At 50.0% G+C, this 16,453-nt stretch overlaps 1 protein-coding gene across 3 annotated transcripts in view; it reads left to right on the forward strand.

Moving 5' to 3' along the window:
* Positions 1-2,516: 2,516 nt before the first annotated feature.
* HOMER1 (homer scaffold protein 1) overlaps positions 2,517-16,453 on the forward strand; it is a 150,330-nt gene continuing 136,393 nt past the window's right edge. The window contains exon 1 of one of the 3 annotated variants that reach the window (XM_062212509.1): positions 2,517-3,121. In XM_062212509.1, the coding sequence (XP_062068493.1) occupies positions 3,117-3,121 (5 nt within the window). In that variant the 5' untranslated portion in view covers positions 2,517-3,116. The remainder of the gene's footprint in view (positions 3,122-16,453) is intronic. The other 2 variants (XM_062212507.1, XM_062212508.1) reach the window with 2 other exon arrangements.

The raw sequence follows: 16,453 nt of genomic DNA on the forward strand, positions 1-16,453 counted from the left end.
CACGCATATGGGATACTGGCACTGCAGGCGGCCGCTTTACCCGCTAAGCCACAGCACTGACTCCAGGATTTGCTTTTCATTAACCCTTTGTTTCAACCTTAAGAAACTCTCACTACCAGTAATATTTCAAACTTTAAGTAAGATCACGATTTTATAACGTGGAGATCGAACGTTTACCAAGAGAAGAACAACAGGAGGCCTTCTTAATGAGCGACAGGCAGTTAACTGTGGAGTCAGCGCGGATCACAGGGCACGCAGGCAAGTGTGATGTTGCTCTAAGGGGGAGCCGGGCTGTGGATTCCAGACATCAGGCAGGGTTCCCAGGGCCGAATGGGTGGGTTTGAGCAAGTCCCTATCCAGGGAGGGCGGCAGGGGTGGGGTGGACAGGAGCTTGGCAGGGTGCAGGTGGCTCTGCTGGTCAGTTCCAAAGGCCGGGCCCTTTTGTGTGGCGCCAGGACCTGGGGTGTGACCTATGGGAGATCACCAGGAAACCGCCATCAGTAGCAAACTGGCTCTTAGATTGCTGCTGTCCTTTAATTTTGAGGAAGAAAATGTAAATGTAAGAAGCTGCAAACCCAATATCCCTTAATTAGGAACTATGTGAGTAATTTAACATTAAAACGTGGCTTAAAAAAACCACACACATGGCCTGCGTTGTGTCACCGCGGGTTCAGCTGCTGCCTGCGATGCTGGCACCACATATGGGCCCTGCCATGGTCCTTGTGGCCATTTGGGGAGTGACCCAGAGGATGTAGGATCTCCGTCTCTCTGTCTCCACGTGGTACACATTCTATAAAAGTTGACTTTTTGTATTTGAGCTGCACTGGTAGTGATTTCTAACTGTGCCAACAAATTACAAGTTGCTAATCCTAAATCCAGAATTTCCCAAGTCACTTAGGATTCCAGTAATTCTAATGTCGAAAGGTGTTTCGGCAGTGTGGATTGGAAAATATGCTCACTGATTTTATAGATTAACTCTGGAACACTAATGGCCTTCGGCTAAATACAGTTAATTCTATTTCTGGACCATGATCATCGATCTAAACAAAGTCAAACCTAAGCTCATTATTTGAAACTACCTCCAAAACAAACTGCTAAAACAAGTGGGACTCTTAATAGAACTCCGTGGTGCTCAGGACCGGAAAGCCTTCATAAAATCCCTTTATAGACACAGACGCTCGTGGCCACCACCTAGACTCAGCCCGAAAAACAACTCCGTACCTACGGGATCTCGGTTCACCTGACGCTGTTCGTGCTAAGGAACAGGTACCCAGCGGGGCTGCCACTGCTCCTGCCCACACCTGGACACACCGGGGCGCGGGGACCAGTGCCGCCCGCCGTGTGGACGAGGACGATCCCCCGGGCGGACGGGTCTCGCCCACGGTCCCGCCGCAGACCAGGGCGACTGCGCCCGCGCGCGGCCTGCGTCCCCGGTCAGGGCAGTGACCGCGGCGGTCCAGCGCCCCGACGGCCGCTCGGGGCTCCGCGCTCGGCCCTCTCGGGGTAAGCACGGCGAGCCCCGGAGTCGCCCGGCCCCGCGAGTCGCTTCCCCGCGCGGGGACAGCCTCTCCACCGGGGACCCCCGCCCACAGCCACCCGCCGGGGCGGCCGGGAGCCCGCACCCGCGCCGCGGCCCCGAGTGAGTCACTCGGGCGGGCGCGCCCCCTCCTCCGCCCGTGCGGCGGCCTTTCAGGAGCAGCCGAGCAGGTGGGCACCGGCAGCCCGCCCGCTCCTCCTCCCCTGCGCCGTCCCTAATTTAGCAGGACTTCCGGCCGCGTGACATCATCCCCCGCACCGGGTGACGCGAGCGGCGGCTGACGCGCGTGCGGCGAGAGCGCGCTGACGCGGCTATTTAAAGGTCCTCCCGCGGGGAGGATGGCGGCACAGCGCGGGCACCCGGGGCGGCGCGCGGAGGCGGCGGCCCGCAGCTCGCCCGCCGCCGGCCACTAGCGGCGGGGGCCAGCGAGGACGCACGGCCGGCCCCGCGCGCCCCGCGCTCCCGCGCTCCCGCGCCGCGCCCGGTGGGCGGGGCCCCGCGGCCGCCCCGCCCCCGCCCCGCCCCGCCGCGCCGCGCCCCGCCCCCGCCCCGCGCGGCCGCCGCGCTCGCCTCACGCCGGCGGCGCCGACCGGAACGCGGCGGGCGCTGAGGGAGCCGGAGCCCGAGCGGCGCGGAGCGAGCGAGCCGCGGAGCCCCGCGCTCCCTCTGCCGGCCCTCGGCGCCCGGCGCGGGGGCAGGGCGCCGGGGCTCTGAGTCATTCATTCGCCGCCGCTGCGCCGCGCGCGCAGGGCGGATGCGGAGCGGGGCGCCCGCCGGGCCCCTTTGTGCTCGGCGGCGGGGGCCGGCCAGGGGCTGAGGCGCGGGGTCGCCCCCGCGCGCGCGGCGCCCCCAGCCCGCTGCCGGCCTGGACATGGCCCCGGTGCTTGCGCTCGGGGGAGCGACGCGGCCCTGCCCAGCCTTCGCGCCCGCCTCCCCGCCGCCTCCCCGCTCGGCGTCCGCGCAGGGCAGGCGCTAGGCGGATTCCGATGTGGAGCGCCGTGCACGCCGCGCGCTGCCGGCTGTGCGCTCGGAGCGGGGCTCGCTGTGCGGTTCTTGCTGACGGGAGCGCGGGCCAGCGGCGCTGCTGCTGCTGCTGCTGCTGCTGCTAGGATTTTTTTTTTTTTTTTTTTTTTTTGCTGAAGTGCACGTCGGCCAGCTCGCTCGCTCCACCCCCCCGGGGACCTGGTGTGGAGAAATTTGAACCCGCAGCCCCCGCGCCGAGAAGGCCGGCTTCCCGGGCCCTGCCCAGGCGTGCAGGGGCCTGAGCGGAATGGGCGGCGCGGCCGTGTTTCCGAGGACTCCGTGAAGCCGGCTCCGGTCCTCCCCCATGGAGGCTCCCGCCGTGGAGTAGCGCGGCCGCCGTCTCCTCCGCGCAGCCTCGTGGACTCTGCCGAGCGGGTGCACCTGTGTCCGGGCGCGCGGGTGTCTCGGAGGGAGCACGGAGTGACCGGTCGGCGGCACCGAAGGACCTCGGGGGCGGCGCGGCGCGGCGAGGTCGCCGCTCGGAGAAGCCCCTCTGCCCGCCGGCTAACCCCGGCGCCGCGAGCAGGAACTTGCGAGCAAGTTTTCGCTGGGCAAGATGGGGTAAGGATGTGTGTGCGGCCATGTGTCGGCCGGCGGCCGTGCTGCCGGTGCTGGGCTCGCGGCTTCCCGACGCGTCTGCCACCTTGCTGAGCTGGCCCTGCCTTAAAACACGAGCGCGCTAACCTTTCCACGAGCTATTTCTGTAGTGACTCCGGAGGTCCGAGGGAAGGCGTGCATGCAGGCGAGTGTGGATTCCGCGGGCGCCTTCGCTGCCCGCACGGGCTTCGGTCTGGCTGCTGCTTGGGTTTCTGAGCAGAACCGCGCGATCCGGGGTTTGTGGAGGCGGCTCCCAGAGCCCGGGGCAGATCCGCGGTCGATTGTCGCTGCCCTCGCCGTGCCCTCTGTGTTGCCCTTGAGTAGCCGAAGCCGAAGTGCGTGGGGTTGATTTATGGGGCACGAACACTTGGGAGTCGCAGGCTTGCTGCTGCCGGCGCGCGGAGCGGAGATCGAACGTGGAAAGGCTCGTGGTTGAAGGAACTTGTTCACTTTTTCTGCCTTTTTTTTTTTTTTTTTTTGCTGTGTCGCTCAGACCTGCTGTTTGTGTTAAGTGCCGTTCCTTCTCCTGCCTTCTGACCCAAAGCCAGTCCAGAGTGCATTTTCCCAACCTTTGATTAACTCTCAGCACTGTCACTGGATAAAATCCTAGCGACCTCCTCATCCAGCCTGGAAACCCGTATAATACTGGAGTAATGAGCTACTCCTGCCCGTCATGGATCGCCCGTGCTTTCGGTCTAAGGGGAACTTCCAGAATCTTCCTTGTTTTGTGGTTAAACAACTACGCTGAGTGTAGTTGAGGGCAAGATTTGACGGAGGGGATTCTGAAATGCGTTGTGAGGCTCAGGGCTGTTGCCACACTTCCTGAAACTTCCAGAGTTCTTGGGTAGGATCTTTCTGTTGGAATTACACTTGAAGTTCGTGGACTTGAACAATTCGGAATACACGATGTAGCAGTCCATTCGCAGGAGTTGAATGTTTGAAACATTAAATGATCAGTGATGAATGTTCTGAACTTGCCCGATGTGGGGCAGTGCTAAGAGTAATTAAATCAGAAGTCCTGTTTCTGGTGCTGCTGTTCGTAGCTTAGTGCTGGGAAGCAGGTTAACCTCCCTGACTCGTGGTTTCTGTAGAATGAAGGAGTTCTATGAGATGGCCTTTTAAAAAGGCTCCAACCTGTGAAAATGAATTCTTTTCTTTCCTCATCCTTCTTCCCGTTTTAATGGTTACCGGCTGGTTTCTTGAAGTAGCTGTTTCAGATGGCAGTTTTTCCCCCAAGCAGTTGAAGTGCTTACACCGGAAAATACTAGCATTTGAAAACTGCTTCAGATGAATACCAGTTTTAAATGAGAGTCTTGAAAATATGGCTTCCCTTGAGCATCAGTGGCTCTGTTTAAATGTGTTGGAGAAAAAAAAATAAGCAGTTTTTTTTTTTTTTTCCCCCGTGTTGAAAGCTGCGTCCTCTGTAGACGGTGCTGTGGGAGCATCATGGAAGAGAACCCGTTTTGCATAGCCGAGCTCAGCATTGTACTAAGGGAACCTGGGATAAAGTTGACATCAGAGGACTGGTATTTAAACTATGAAAGCCCTTCATGTAAGATAAGGCACGTGTAGACAGGCAACATAATGAAACTTATCAGCACAGCACGTTTATTTGCTCTTTTGTTAAAGATTGACTTGAGAAAGGAGAGGTGTGGTGTTAGTTTTGGGGTGACTTGTGTCATGTGAGTTGTTGAGAGGGCCAGGCTGGGAGCAGGCAGCAAAGGCATTTGAGGAAGTCTCCGTGCTTGGCCGGAGCTGTAGCTAATGTTTGTGGAATGAGCCAAGCTGCCTGGACCCTGAGAAAGGCGTTAATGTTTGACCCAGGCCATCCCAGCTCTTTGGCTCTGACTGGTGCCTACAGTTCAGGGGTGCGGGTGAAGAGTTTCACCTGTTACAAACACATCGGGTTGTTGAAAGTTTATCTTCGCCTTCATTAGGCATATAATTGAACGTCTTGGGGCGAAGTCTAAGCAGAGGAATTATTTTTGACAAAATAGGTGGTTAGTTTAGGCAGAAAAAAAAGATGATGGCTCCCGCGCTAGTGGTTTCTGCACTGTGTGGAAATGGAAAAGAACAGCTGAAACTGACAGTTGGCAGAGTCTGTCAAAGTATCTTGGATGTTGCCTGAACTGTTATAATTGCAGTGGAGGCAGCTGAAGTACGGGCTTGCAAAATAGGTGTCAGAAAACCCCTGAGGACGGCGTTCACGTGTGTGAGGTGGTGTCCATGGGAGGTGTCAGAGCGCCTCCGAGGAGGAGCGGGGTAGATCGGACCTCCCCACCCCCATGTAGTATCTCGGAATGAGAGCTGTGAGTCAGGAGCTATTTCCGAACGATTAGAACAGGCAGCGGAAATCGGGTAACTTCAGGCAGTTATTCCATGCTGCTTTTTGTTTTTATTTAGCTCCTGTTGGCAGTGTAGTGCCACCAGCAAGGGAATAGAGAATCCCCTCCACCCCCACCCCATTAAGAGTAAAATGGGTTCTTCCTGCTAATGCAGTCTGGTAATGTTAGTTCTGATTGACTCACCTGCCTGTGGGAACCTCGGATCCCTCTTTCCCTAAATAACTTTGTGAAGCAGGAATCGGGGACTGCTACCTTGCCCTTCTCTGCTGTAAGACAGGAAGGGTCTGCCCTCTAGGGATTGTAGCAAAGAGGGGAGTGGACCCAGGCCTTCGAAATGAGTGGTCTTTGTTGCAAAGGCAACTGTACAACAAAGAAGCGAAATGCAGTTCCTTAATTCTCTGTTTGCTCATTTGGAGGACTTTGAGCACTTGGCATTCTGAGCTCAGTACCAGCTGAATAAAGACTAGTACAATGTGCTGCTTCCCTCAAGGAGCTTATGGTTTAGAAACTGGGAAGACAGTCAAGCCCGACGTTAGAAAGTGCAGGGAAATGCTGGGAGATACACAGCAGAGCATCCAAGTCTCAAAGTGTTTGTGGCACGAGCTGCCCAGGGAAGGTGAGGCTTCGTGGAGGCGGCGATGAGTTCCATGTGGACTTTGTAGACTACTGGGAGGGCATTCAAGGTAGAGGAACAATATGATTGACACCTGCGAGATGAACTGTGAAGGAGCTTGGAGTGAGGGGCTTCCTGTGCTTGGGCTTCACTGGGTGTAGCAAGACACAGGTCTAAGAGCCTTGCTCACCAAGTGAAAGACTTGTGGTTGTATTTCAAGCTTTCTGGGTAAGGTACACATTGTTACATTGTGACTTTGTCCATGTCTGCTCATACATAGTGATAAAATGTCAAAATAATACCCTTGCTTTGTGTGATACACTCTTGTAGTTTCCAGTCTATTCTGTTTCACTCTATCTTTAAGAAAGAATGATGTGAGAACCCACTGAATTTATTTAAGAATCCGTGGCAGCAGCTGGTAATTTCCCACTGGCTGTGGGAACCACTAATGGATTTTAGGCAGATAGCATGAAGGATGAGGCAAGGAGGGTGAGAAAATAGTTTGTAAAATCGTTTGGAATTTGGTTTTGTGCGTTCTGTCCTGGGGAAACACCAAGGCAGAGCGATGATTCGTGGCTGGGTAGAGGAGAGGAAATAGTTGGGCAGGCCCTGGAAGGTTCCATGGTGGAGAGGGAAGGCGTGTGACTGAGAGGTGTGCAGTGGGCTGAGTGCATCTGCAGAGCTAGGCATTTCCTGTGCAGAGTGACAAATACAGGGAGCAGTCTGGTGAGTTACCAGTGGAGTCGCTCCCTGTCAGAGGGTTGTGAGCTAGTGAATGTGGGAGTTAAGGGATCAACAAAAGAAACTCCTTATTCGTGGTCTGTGGTTTTGAGTGATGGATGTCTCAGGGGAAGGTAGCATCTCAAAAGGACTGAGCTCCTGGCTGATTTTTAGTCATTTAGTGGTTAGTTGAAACATTTATTTTTAGTTGAGGATTAATCCAGTTAAGTAGTCAGAAGAGTAGGGAAAATGAGTCCCAACTATTTAATATTTTCTGTTCTCTTTTCCTGATGGAATTTTTGAGTGACTATAAAAACATATGAAATAGCTTTACTGTATCTTGGGACCCAAGGGGATGAAACGTGCCATTTTTTGCTTGTGTTGCATATCTGTAATGCCTGTGACCTGTGGCTGATACAGATTGTGAGATTTCATTCTGCTTGGAGGGAGCACAATATTCCTGAAGATCAAAAACACTTCTCTGTTAATTATTGAAAAACTGAATGATTTTGAGGCACTATAAGATTGCGGATTCATTAAGCATCTTCATTTCAAAAGACTCTCCTAAGAGGACTATCTATACAGTTGTTAGCCCACATAGAAGAATTGAGATAAAATTTCAAATCTTACTGCATCGTATTTCAAGAGTAGGTACAGATTTTAAAAGCTAATCATTCAGTCTGACAAAGGAAAAAGAGATGAAACTGATAATGCTGCTTGTTATGAGCGATGTTTTGGAGAGAAGAGGCTGAGGTTACTGTATTTGTTTTTTTTTTTGTTTTGTTTTTTGTTTGTTTGTTTTTTTGACAGGCAGAGTTAGAGAGAGACAGAGAAAGGTCTTCCTTCCGTTGGTTCACCCCTCAAATGGCCGCCATGGCTGGTGCTGCGCCAATCTGAAGCCAGGAGCCAGGTACTTTCCCCTGGTCTCCCATGCGGGTGCAGGGCCCAAGCACTTGGGCCATCCTCCACTGCACTCCCGGGCCACAGCAGAGAGCTGGACTGGAAGAGGAACATCCAGGACAGAACGGGCGCCCCAACTGGAATAGAACCCGGGTTGCCGGCGCCGCAGGTGGAGGATTAGCCTACTGAGCTGCGGCGCCGGCCCTGAGGTTATTGTTACATCAAAATTATCTTTCTGTGCTTTGCCTTTGTCCTTCATTTGCATTTTCTTTTTTTTCCCTGAAAGATGTATTTATTTATTTGAAAGCCAGAGTTAGAGAAAGACTGAGAGGCAGAGAGACAAATGGCTGCAATAGCCAGGATTGGGTCAGGGCAAAGCCAGGAGCTTCATCCAGGTGTCCCATGTGAATGACAAGGGCCCTAACATTCAGACCATCTTTTGCCACTTTTCCCAGGCCATTAGGGAGCTGGACAGGAAGTGGAGCAACTAGGACACAAACCAGCACCCATTTGGGATGCCTGTGCCAACCTGGCATCTTTACCTGCTACGTCACAAGGCCACCTATGCCTTTTCTTTTTTCTTTTTTTCAAGATTACTTATTTGAAAGGCAGAGTTAGAGAAAGAGAGAGTGGTTTTCCATCTGCTGGTTCACTCCCCAAATGGCTGCAACAGCCATAGCTGGGCTCGTTGAAGCAAGCAGCCAGGAGCTTTTGAGTATCCCTCATGAGTGAAGGGGCTCAAGCCCTTGGGTCATCTGTCACTGCTTTCCCAGACTATTAGCAGGGAGCGGGATTGGAAATAGAGCAGCATCCCATATGGGATGTCAGCATCACCGTGAGGGTCTCACCCGCTACATCACAGTGCTGGCCCCTTCTATCTTGTTTTTAAAAGTTTTTTTAAAATATATTTACTTCTTGACTAAATATAATTTAGAATTAATTTTATAGGGATGTCTTTGTTAGTGAGCTTTCAAAAAGAAGGAAACAGTCTGTTCATCATAGTTTTTTTTTTTTTTTTTTCTTTTTTTCTGTTAATGGATCATGGAGCCAGTATGGCTCTTGTGTAGCTAATATAATTTTAAATATGTAGAACTAACACTTAGTCTAGAACTGAACTTCGGGCCGGCACCATAGCTTAACAGGCTAATCCTCCGCCTTGCAGCGCCGGCATACCGGGTTCTAGTCCCGGTTGGGGCTCCGGATTCTATCCCGGTTGCCCCTCTTCCAGGCCAGCTCTCTGCTATGGCCCGGGAAGGCAGTGGAGGATGGCCCAAGTCCTTGGGCCCTGCACCCCATGGGAGACCAGGATAAGCACCTGGCTCCTGGCTTCGCATCAGCACGATGCGCCAGCCGCAGCGGCCATTGGAGGGTGAACCAATGGCAAAGGAAGACCTTTCTCTCTGTCTCTCTCTCACTATCCACTCTGCCTGTCAAAAAAAAAAAAAAAAAAAAAAAAAAAAAGAACTGAACTTCATATAACTTTTTAAAATTTATTATTAATTTATTTTTTATTTATTTAGGATTTATTTATTTGAAAGGCAGGGATAGGAAGCGAGAAAGAGATCCGCTGGTTCACTTCCCAAATGGCCACAACAGCCAGAGCTGGGCCAGTTTGAAGCCAGGAGTTTCTTCTGGGTCTCTTACGTGGGTGCAAAAGCCCAAGTACTTAGGACATCATCTGCTACTTTCCCAGATGTATTAGCAGGGAGTGCACAATGGGAAGTGGAGCAGCTAGGACCTGAACCGGCACCTATATTGAATGCCAGTATCGCAGGCAACGGCTTTATCCGCTATGCCACAGTGCCAGTCCCAATTTTCTTTCCTTTTTAAAGGTAGGCTACGAAAGGAAGGTAGAAAGTTACTGTTTTCTTCCTTGTATTGGAAAATAAAATTGCTTATACACAAAAAATAAGCCATCTAATCAATATTTTGTCTTCATTGTGCAGTTTACTTTTGCATTTTGTCGAGCTTTGAAAGATCACCTTCATCGCTTTGACACCTAATGTTAGGCTTGGGAAAAAAAAAAGCAGCACTGCCCTGTGGATGTTGTGGGTTAATATCGTTTCGTAAAACATTAAGGGGTTTCACATGGTCTTTGGAAGGTATTGGCACGAAGTCTTCAAGGCAGAGTGGTTATAAGAGTTAAGTGCTTTTTGTAAGAGTACCAAGCGGCCGGCGCCGCGGCTCTCTAGGCTAATCCTCCGCCAGAGGCGCTGGCATCCCGGGTTCTAGTCCCGGTCGGGGCGCTGGTTCTGTCCCGGTTGCCCCTCTTCCAGGCCAGCTCTCTCTGCTGTGGCCCGGGAGTGCAGTGGAGGATGGCCCAAGTGCTTGGGCCCTGCACCTGCATGGGAGACCAGGAGGAAGCTCCTGGCTTTGGATCAGTACAGTGTAGTGGCCATTAGGGGGTGAACCAACGGAAGGAAGACCTTTCTCTGTCTCTCTCTAACTCTGCCTATCAAAAAAAAAAAAAAAAAAAGAGTACCAAGCAAGAGTTCTGTAGAAATAATGCACAAATTACTGCCCTGAGGGCACACAGGTGGGCTGCTTCATGAAGTCAGGGAAAGTCACGTTGACGGTTCACCATCGGGTAGCATTGTCTGGCTGCACTTGTTCACGGGCCTCAGGGTCCAGAGTGCTGCGGAAGAGCATGTCCTTGCCTTTTCCCCTTCAAGGTGTGCGTTCCTAATGTGTTCTCTCTTCCCTTGGATAGCCTTCCCAGCCCTGTGCCAGAGGCATGGCTCTGAATCGTCTGTCCATGGGCAGTAGACATTGTCCCTTCCTACAGACCAGCACACAGATGCAACACTTCTGAGAGCTGGGGAGTGGGATTGGTGTGCAGAAAATCCTGATTCCTGTGAGCTGGTCATAGAGTTCAGTGTGCCAGTTACTTTTCTCATGCCTTTTCTGGTTACTAGATCCTTTCACTTTGACAGTTAAGTGTTCCTTGGTCTTACTTAAATGGTTATTATCTTCCCTCTGTCTTACTTAAAAAGTAAGAAGTTTGAGGGTTATTAAAAATGAGAGTTTTTGGTGAGTTGGAATTTTTTGCCCTTTCTAATTTCAATTTCTCCCATTAGGTTTTTAGTAATGGCTTCTAGGAAATTATCTAAAATGGATTTGACTATCAAGATCTCAGAATCCTCATATTAGAAGTTTCTGTTTAAAAAAAAATTTCTGGGGTCCAGTGCTGTGGTGTAGCTGTTAAAGCCACCGCCCGCATTGCTGGCATCCCATATTGGTGTTGGTTCGAGTCCTGGCTGTTGAACTTCCCATCCAGCTCTCTGCTATGGCCTGGGAAAGCAGTAGAAGATGGCTCAAGTCCTTGGGCCCCTGTCCCAACATGGGAGACCAGGAAGAAGCTCTTGGCTTTGGATCGGCCCAGCTCTGGCCCTTGTGGCCATTTGCGGAGTCAACCAGAAGATGAAAGACCTCTCTTTGTTTCTCTGCCTCTGCCTCTCTGTAACTGTGCCTTTCAAATAAATAAAAATAAATCTTAAAAAAAACTTAAAAAAAATTCTGTCCGTCATGAAAGGTAAGGTAGGGTTGTATCTTTCTTAATTTACATGGGGATAATTATTTTGAAGCTATTAATAATAGTTGAAGGCGGTTAGTCTATCCTTTACCTTTTTCTGTTCTTTGTGCATTATTTCGTAGAACAATGCCATTTTCTATCTTACTTTGTTATGAGTCTCTTGACTTTTAACATTAAAATTCATGTGCTTTTGCATAATCACCCTGCCTGCTCCCAAGGTGTTTACAGAATGAGGATTCCATCTCCTCTTGTTTACTCAGTAACACCAGGGATCTGTATATAATAAGCTAAATGGGAAGACTCCCAAGTCACCCTTAAACTATCTTGAGAGTCTGTTGATTTAAAAAATTAGTTCTAGACCTTGTAGGTTGCCTTTTTACTCAGGTGATAATCTTTGGAATTTTAGTTACCTATTTTCATTTAGTTTCTTATTAATGTTAAATTCATGTTTATTGCTATGCATATGTTAGTGTGGTGGAAAGAAATTAATGACAATATTTCTATATTTTGCCACATATTCATATATTGAGTAACCAGTATGTGGTTCATGTGTAATTAAATTATAGGCTGTTCATACAGTAGGGAGCTGGCCTGAAGAATTCTCGAAGATGGTGCATTGGTCCGTTAGAAACTAGGATGTGAACTTGTACAGTGTATTTCCTGTGACTTCAGCCTTATAAAACATTCTGCATTTGTGTTAAAGCTTTGAAGGAGAATCAGTAAAGCACTACCATATCTGGGTGGGAATTTTCATAAAAATTTTTAAAATTTTTTATTTATTTGGATGGTAGATTGATAGAGTGAGCTGAGGGAGAGAGAGATTTTCCATTTGTTGGGTCCCTCCGCAAATGCCCTAAAGAACTGGGACTGGGCCAGGCCGAAGCCAGGAACTCCATCTGGGTTTCCCCTGTGGGTGGCAGGAACTTGAGCAGCTGGACCATCTTCTGCCTCCCAAGCACATCTGCAAGAAGCTGGATTAGAAGCAGAGGTTGCAGTTAATCTCAGGTACCCTGATAGGGGATGCATGTGTCCTTGGTGGCAGCCCACTACTCCATAGTGCCTTTGTGGAAGTTTTATTTTTTGAGTCTTTCTGAATCTTTTAGTGTATCTATCTACATTGAGCATGTTAAGTTTCAGAACTTGTTTTAAGAGTGAGGGCATTTGGGCCAGCTTTGTGGTGCAGTGTAGGTTAAGCTGCCACCTGTACCACCAGCATCCCATACGAGTGTGAGTGTGCCACTTTGAGTCTCAGCTGCTCTGCTTCTGATGCAGCGCTCTGCTAGTGTGTCTGGGAAAGCAGCGGAAGATGACTCAAGTGCACCCTGTGGGAGACCCAGATGGAGTTCTAGGTTCCTGACTTTGCCCTGACCCAGCCCAGGCGATGTGGCCACTTAGGGAGTGAACCAGTGGATGGACTCTTTCTCTCCCTCTCTGTAACTCTATTTCAAATAAATAAATCTTTTTTTTTTTTTTAAATTTTATTTTAGCAGAGAGGGAGAGGGAGAGAGGTGTCTTCTATCCACTGGTTCACTCCCCAGATGGCTGCAGAGCTATCCGATCCAAAGGCAAGAGCCAGGTGCTTCTTCTGGGCCTCCCATGTGCGTACAGGGGCCCAAGGACTTGGGCCACCCTCCACTGCTTTCCCAGGCCATAGTAGAAAGCTGGATCATAAGAGCAGCCAGGACTCGAACCGGTGCCCATATGGCATGCCCGTACTGCAGGTGGCGTCTTTACCCACTAGGCCACAGCACTGGCCCCAATAAATAAATCTTAGAAAAAGGGGGAGGGGTGGCAGCGCCGGCACTGAGGAGAAGTAGGCTAAGCCTCTACCTAAAGCGCTGGCATCCCATATAGATACTGGTTCTAGTCTCGGTTGCTCTTCCGTTCTATTTCTGCTATGGTTAGGGAAAGCAGTAGAAGATGGCCCAAGTAGTTGGGCCCCTGCATCTGCTTGGGAGACCCGAAAGAAGCTCCTGGCCTCAGGTTGGCCCAGCTCCAGCCGCTGCAGCCATTTGGGGAGTGAAATCAGCAGATGGAAGACCTCTGTCTGTAACTCTACCTCTCAAATAAAGAAAAAAAAAGGGTATTAAAAGTTAATATTAGGGGGCCAACTCTGTTGCTCAGTAGATTAAAGCTCTGGCCTGAAGTGTCAGCATCCCATGTGGGTGCCAGTTCTAGTCCTGGCTGCTCCTTTTCCGATCCAGCTCTCTGCTGTGGCCTGGGTTAGCAGTGGGGGATGGCCCAGGTCTTTGGGCCCCTGCACCCACGTAGGAGACCCAGAGGAAGCTCCTGGCTCCTGGCTTCGGATTGGCACAGCTCCAGCTGTTGCAGCCATCTGGGGAATGAACCAGTGGATGGAAGATCTCTCTCTGTCTCTACGTCTCTTTGTAATGACTTTCAAATAAATAAAATAAATCTTAAAAAAAAAGTTAATATTGGGACCAGTGTTGTGGCCTAACTGTTGCCTGTGACAACAGCATCCATTATGGGTGCCGTTCCAGTCCCAGCTGATCCATTTCTGATCCTGCCCCTGCTAATGCGCCTGGGGAAAGCAGAAGATGACCCGAGTCTTTGGGCCCCTGCACTCATGTGGGAGACCTAGAAAAAGCTCTTGGCTTCGGCCTGGCCTAGCTGTGGCCACTTGGGGAGTGAACTAGCAGACAGAATACCTCTTTCTGTCTGTCCTTCTAACTGTGCCTTTCAAATAAAATAAATCTTAAAAAGAGATGAATTAGGCCGGCGCCGTGGCTTAACAGGCTAATCCTCCGCCTTGCGGCGCCAGCACACTGGGTTCTAGTCCCGGTTGGAGTGCCGGATTCTATCCCGGTTGCCCCTCTTCCAGGCCAGTTCTCTGCTATGGCCCGGAAAGGCAGTGGAGGATGGCCCAAGTCTTTGGGCCCTGCACCCGCAAGGGAGACCAGGAGAAGCACCTGGCTCCTGGCTTCGGATCAGCGAGATGCGCTGGCCGCAGCGGCCATTGGAGGGTGAACCAACGGCAAAAAGGAAGACCTTTCTCTCTGTCTCTCTCTCACTATCCACTCTGCTTGTCATATAAAAAAAAAAAAAAAAAAAAGAAAAAAGAAAAAAAAGAGATGAATTAATATCTGTGGTAGAATATCACACAATCATTGTTCATTTTGAATTTTAGTTTCTTTCCAATTTATTAAGTTTTAGAACTTCCTTTGACATTTCAAAGTAAGGGCATTAAAAAAAACTTAGGGTGCCGGCTCTGTGGCTTAGTGGGTAAGGCTGCTGCCTGTGGTGCCGGCATCTCAAATGGGCGCCGGTTTGAGTCCGGCTGCTCCACTTCCGATCCAGCTCTCTGCTATGGTCTAGGGAAGCAGTGGAAGATGACTCAAGTCCCTGGGCCCCTGCATCCATGTGGGAGACCCGGAAGAAGCTCCTGGCTCCCGGCTTTGGATCTGCACAGCTCCAGCCATTGCGGCCAACTGAGTGAACCAGTGGATGGAGAATCTCTCTCTCTGCCTCTCTTTATCTCTCTCTTTAAGTCAGACTTTCAAGTAAATGAGTAAATTAAAAACAAACAAACTTAGTATGTTTGGTAAGCTATCAGAATCAGTTATTGTTCCTGCACATTGATACTCATGTATTGATTTTCTTTATTAAATTTTATTCCATTCTTTCCAAGATTAGCTAGAGCAATGGTTTCTGTAATACTACATCAGTGTAAGGAATATTTCTACTGTTATGAGAGTATTAGTGCTGATCAACTCATTTTATGGGGAGTGAGACAGCTCAGGGGAAGTTGTGACTTGGGAGAGGTTCTGTGGCTGTGACACAGTGGAGCATGATCGTGACCCTCCGGCTTACTGGAGCTCTTAGCATTTGTTCAGGGGATCCTGATTGCATGCTCACACACTAGGGAGGCTTCGGAGAGGGATTTCAGGCCTCTCGTAGTCTTTACAAGAATCTAATTTAGTGCAAGCTTAGGATCTTAGTGGTGAGTTCATTAAATGTATAGCGTCTTCTTTCTGATTAGACTGAAAACTGCCTTTTAATTGTAGTATAATTAAATCTTCCCAGTGCCTTACATTTTGAGTACATTTAAGTACTTGTAAATGATTGGACCTTATTGCATGTCTTTGGTGTAGAATTTCTGAAGTTGTTACTAACTTGTAAATTGCATTAATCAAACTCTATACTGACTGCAGGTGTGTTGTCAGGCACATGAGCCTCGGAAGATGTAAGCAGGTGGGATCTATTTCTCTGGAGATCTAAGACCAGAAAAAGTAAGCTTGAGACATTGCCTTGACCCATTTTCCTTAGGGTTACAAGTGGAGACTGCAATGTGGAAGGGTCAGTTTCTGCATCATTGTGAGGTAGCTGTAACTTACTCGGTTCCCTCGTTCGTAAGAGAAGATTGGACCATGTTGTATCTGGATTTTAAAACTGTTAAACTTCTGGAATTATTTTCCTTGGAGGTCCCAAAGCCTACTGCTGTCATTGGCTTGGCAGATGAGTGAGTGAGAAGTATCTGGTGGGAGAGAGAAGAGGTTGGTGGGGACTGTGGGAAAGTGAGCCGAGCACGTCCTGCTAACGGCCTTGATAGGGTGTTTTAGAAAGACATCTGAAGACTGGTCCCTCACTTATTCAGCAAACGTTTTTGGAGCCCCCACTGTGTTGTTATGACCGGAATAACTAATTGGGAACTAACAGTCGGGAAATGACTTGACCGAAGAAGGATGACCTGGTGTAATGTGACAACGGTAGGAATTAACATTAGATTGGTGGTTCTGAGTTTTGAACCTGCATCAGAAACACTAAGGCTTAAAAAGAAAACACCGATTGCTAGGTTTCCTCACCCACACAGTTATTGTCTTTGTTTTTTAGCCATCTATTTTCCTCCCAGAGTTTTTGATTCAGTGGGTCTCAGAATGGGGTCCACAGGTCGATCTTCTAACATTATGTGTGCTGTGGCTGCTGGTCCAGGCACCTTGCTTTGGGAGCCACTGCATTTGGTAAATGAAGCCTCCAAGTGGGAGACAGTCCCAGCGGTTCCTGAAGTTTCTTTCTTTTAAAAAAGATTTGTTTGAAAGGTGGAGTTACAGAGGCAGAGGCAAAGAGAGAAAGAGGTCTTCTATCCACTGGTTCACTCCCCAAGTGGCCACAATGGCTGGAGCTGGGCCGATCTGAAGCCAGAATCCAGGAGCTTCCTCCAGATCTCC

Source organism: Lepus europaeus, chromosome 15 (assembly GCF_033115175.1).
Source record: "Lepus europaeus isolate LE1 chromosome 15, mLepTim1.pri, whole genome shotgun sequence".
NCBI lineage: Eukaryota > Metazoa > Chordata > Mammalia > Lagomorpha > Leporidae > Lepus > Lepus europaeus.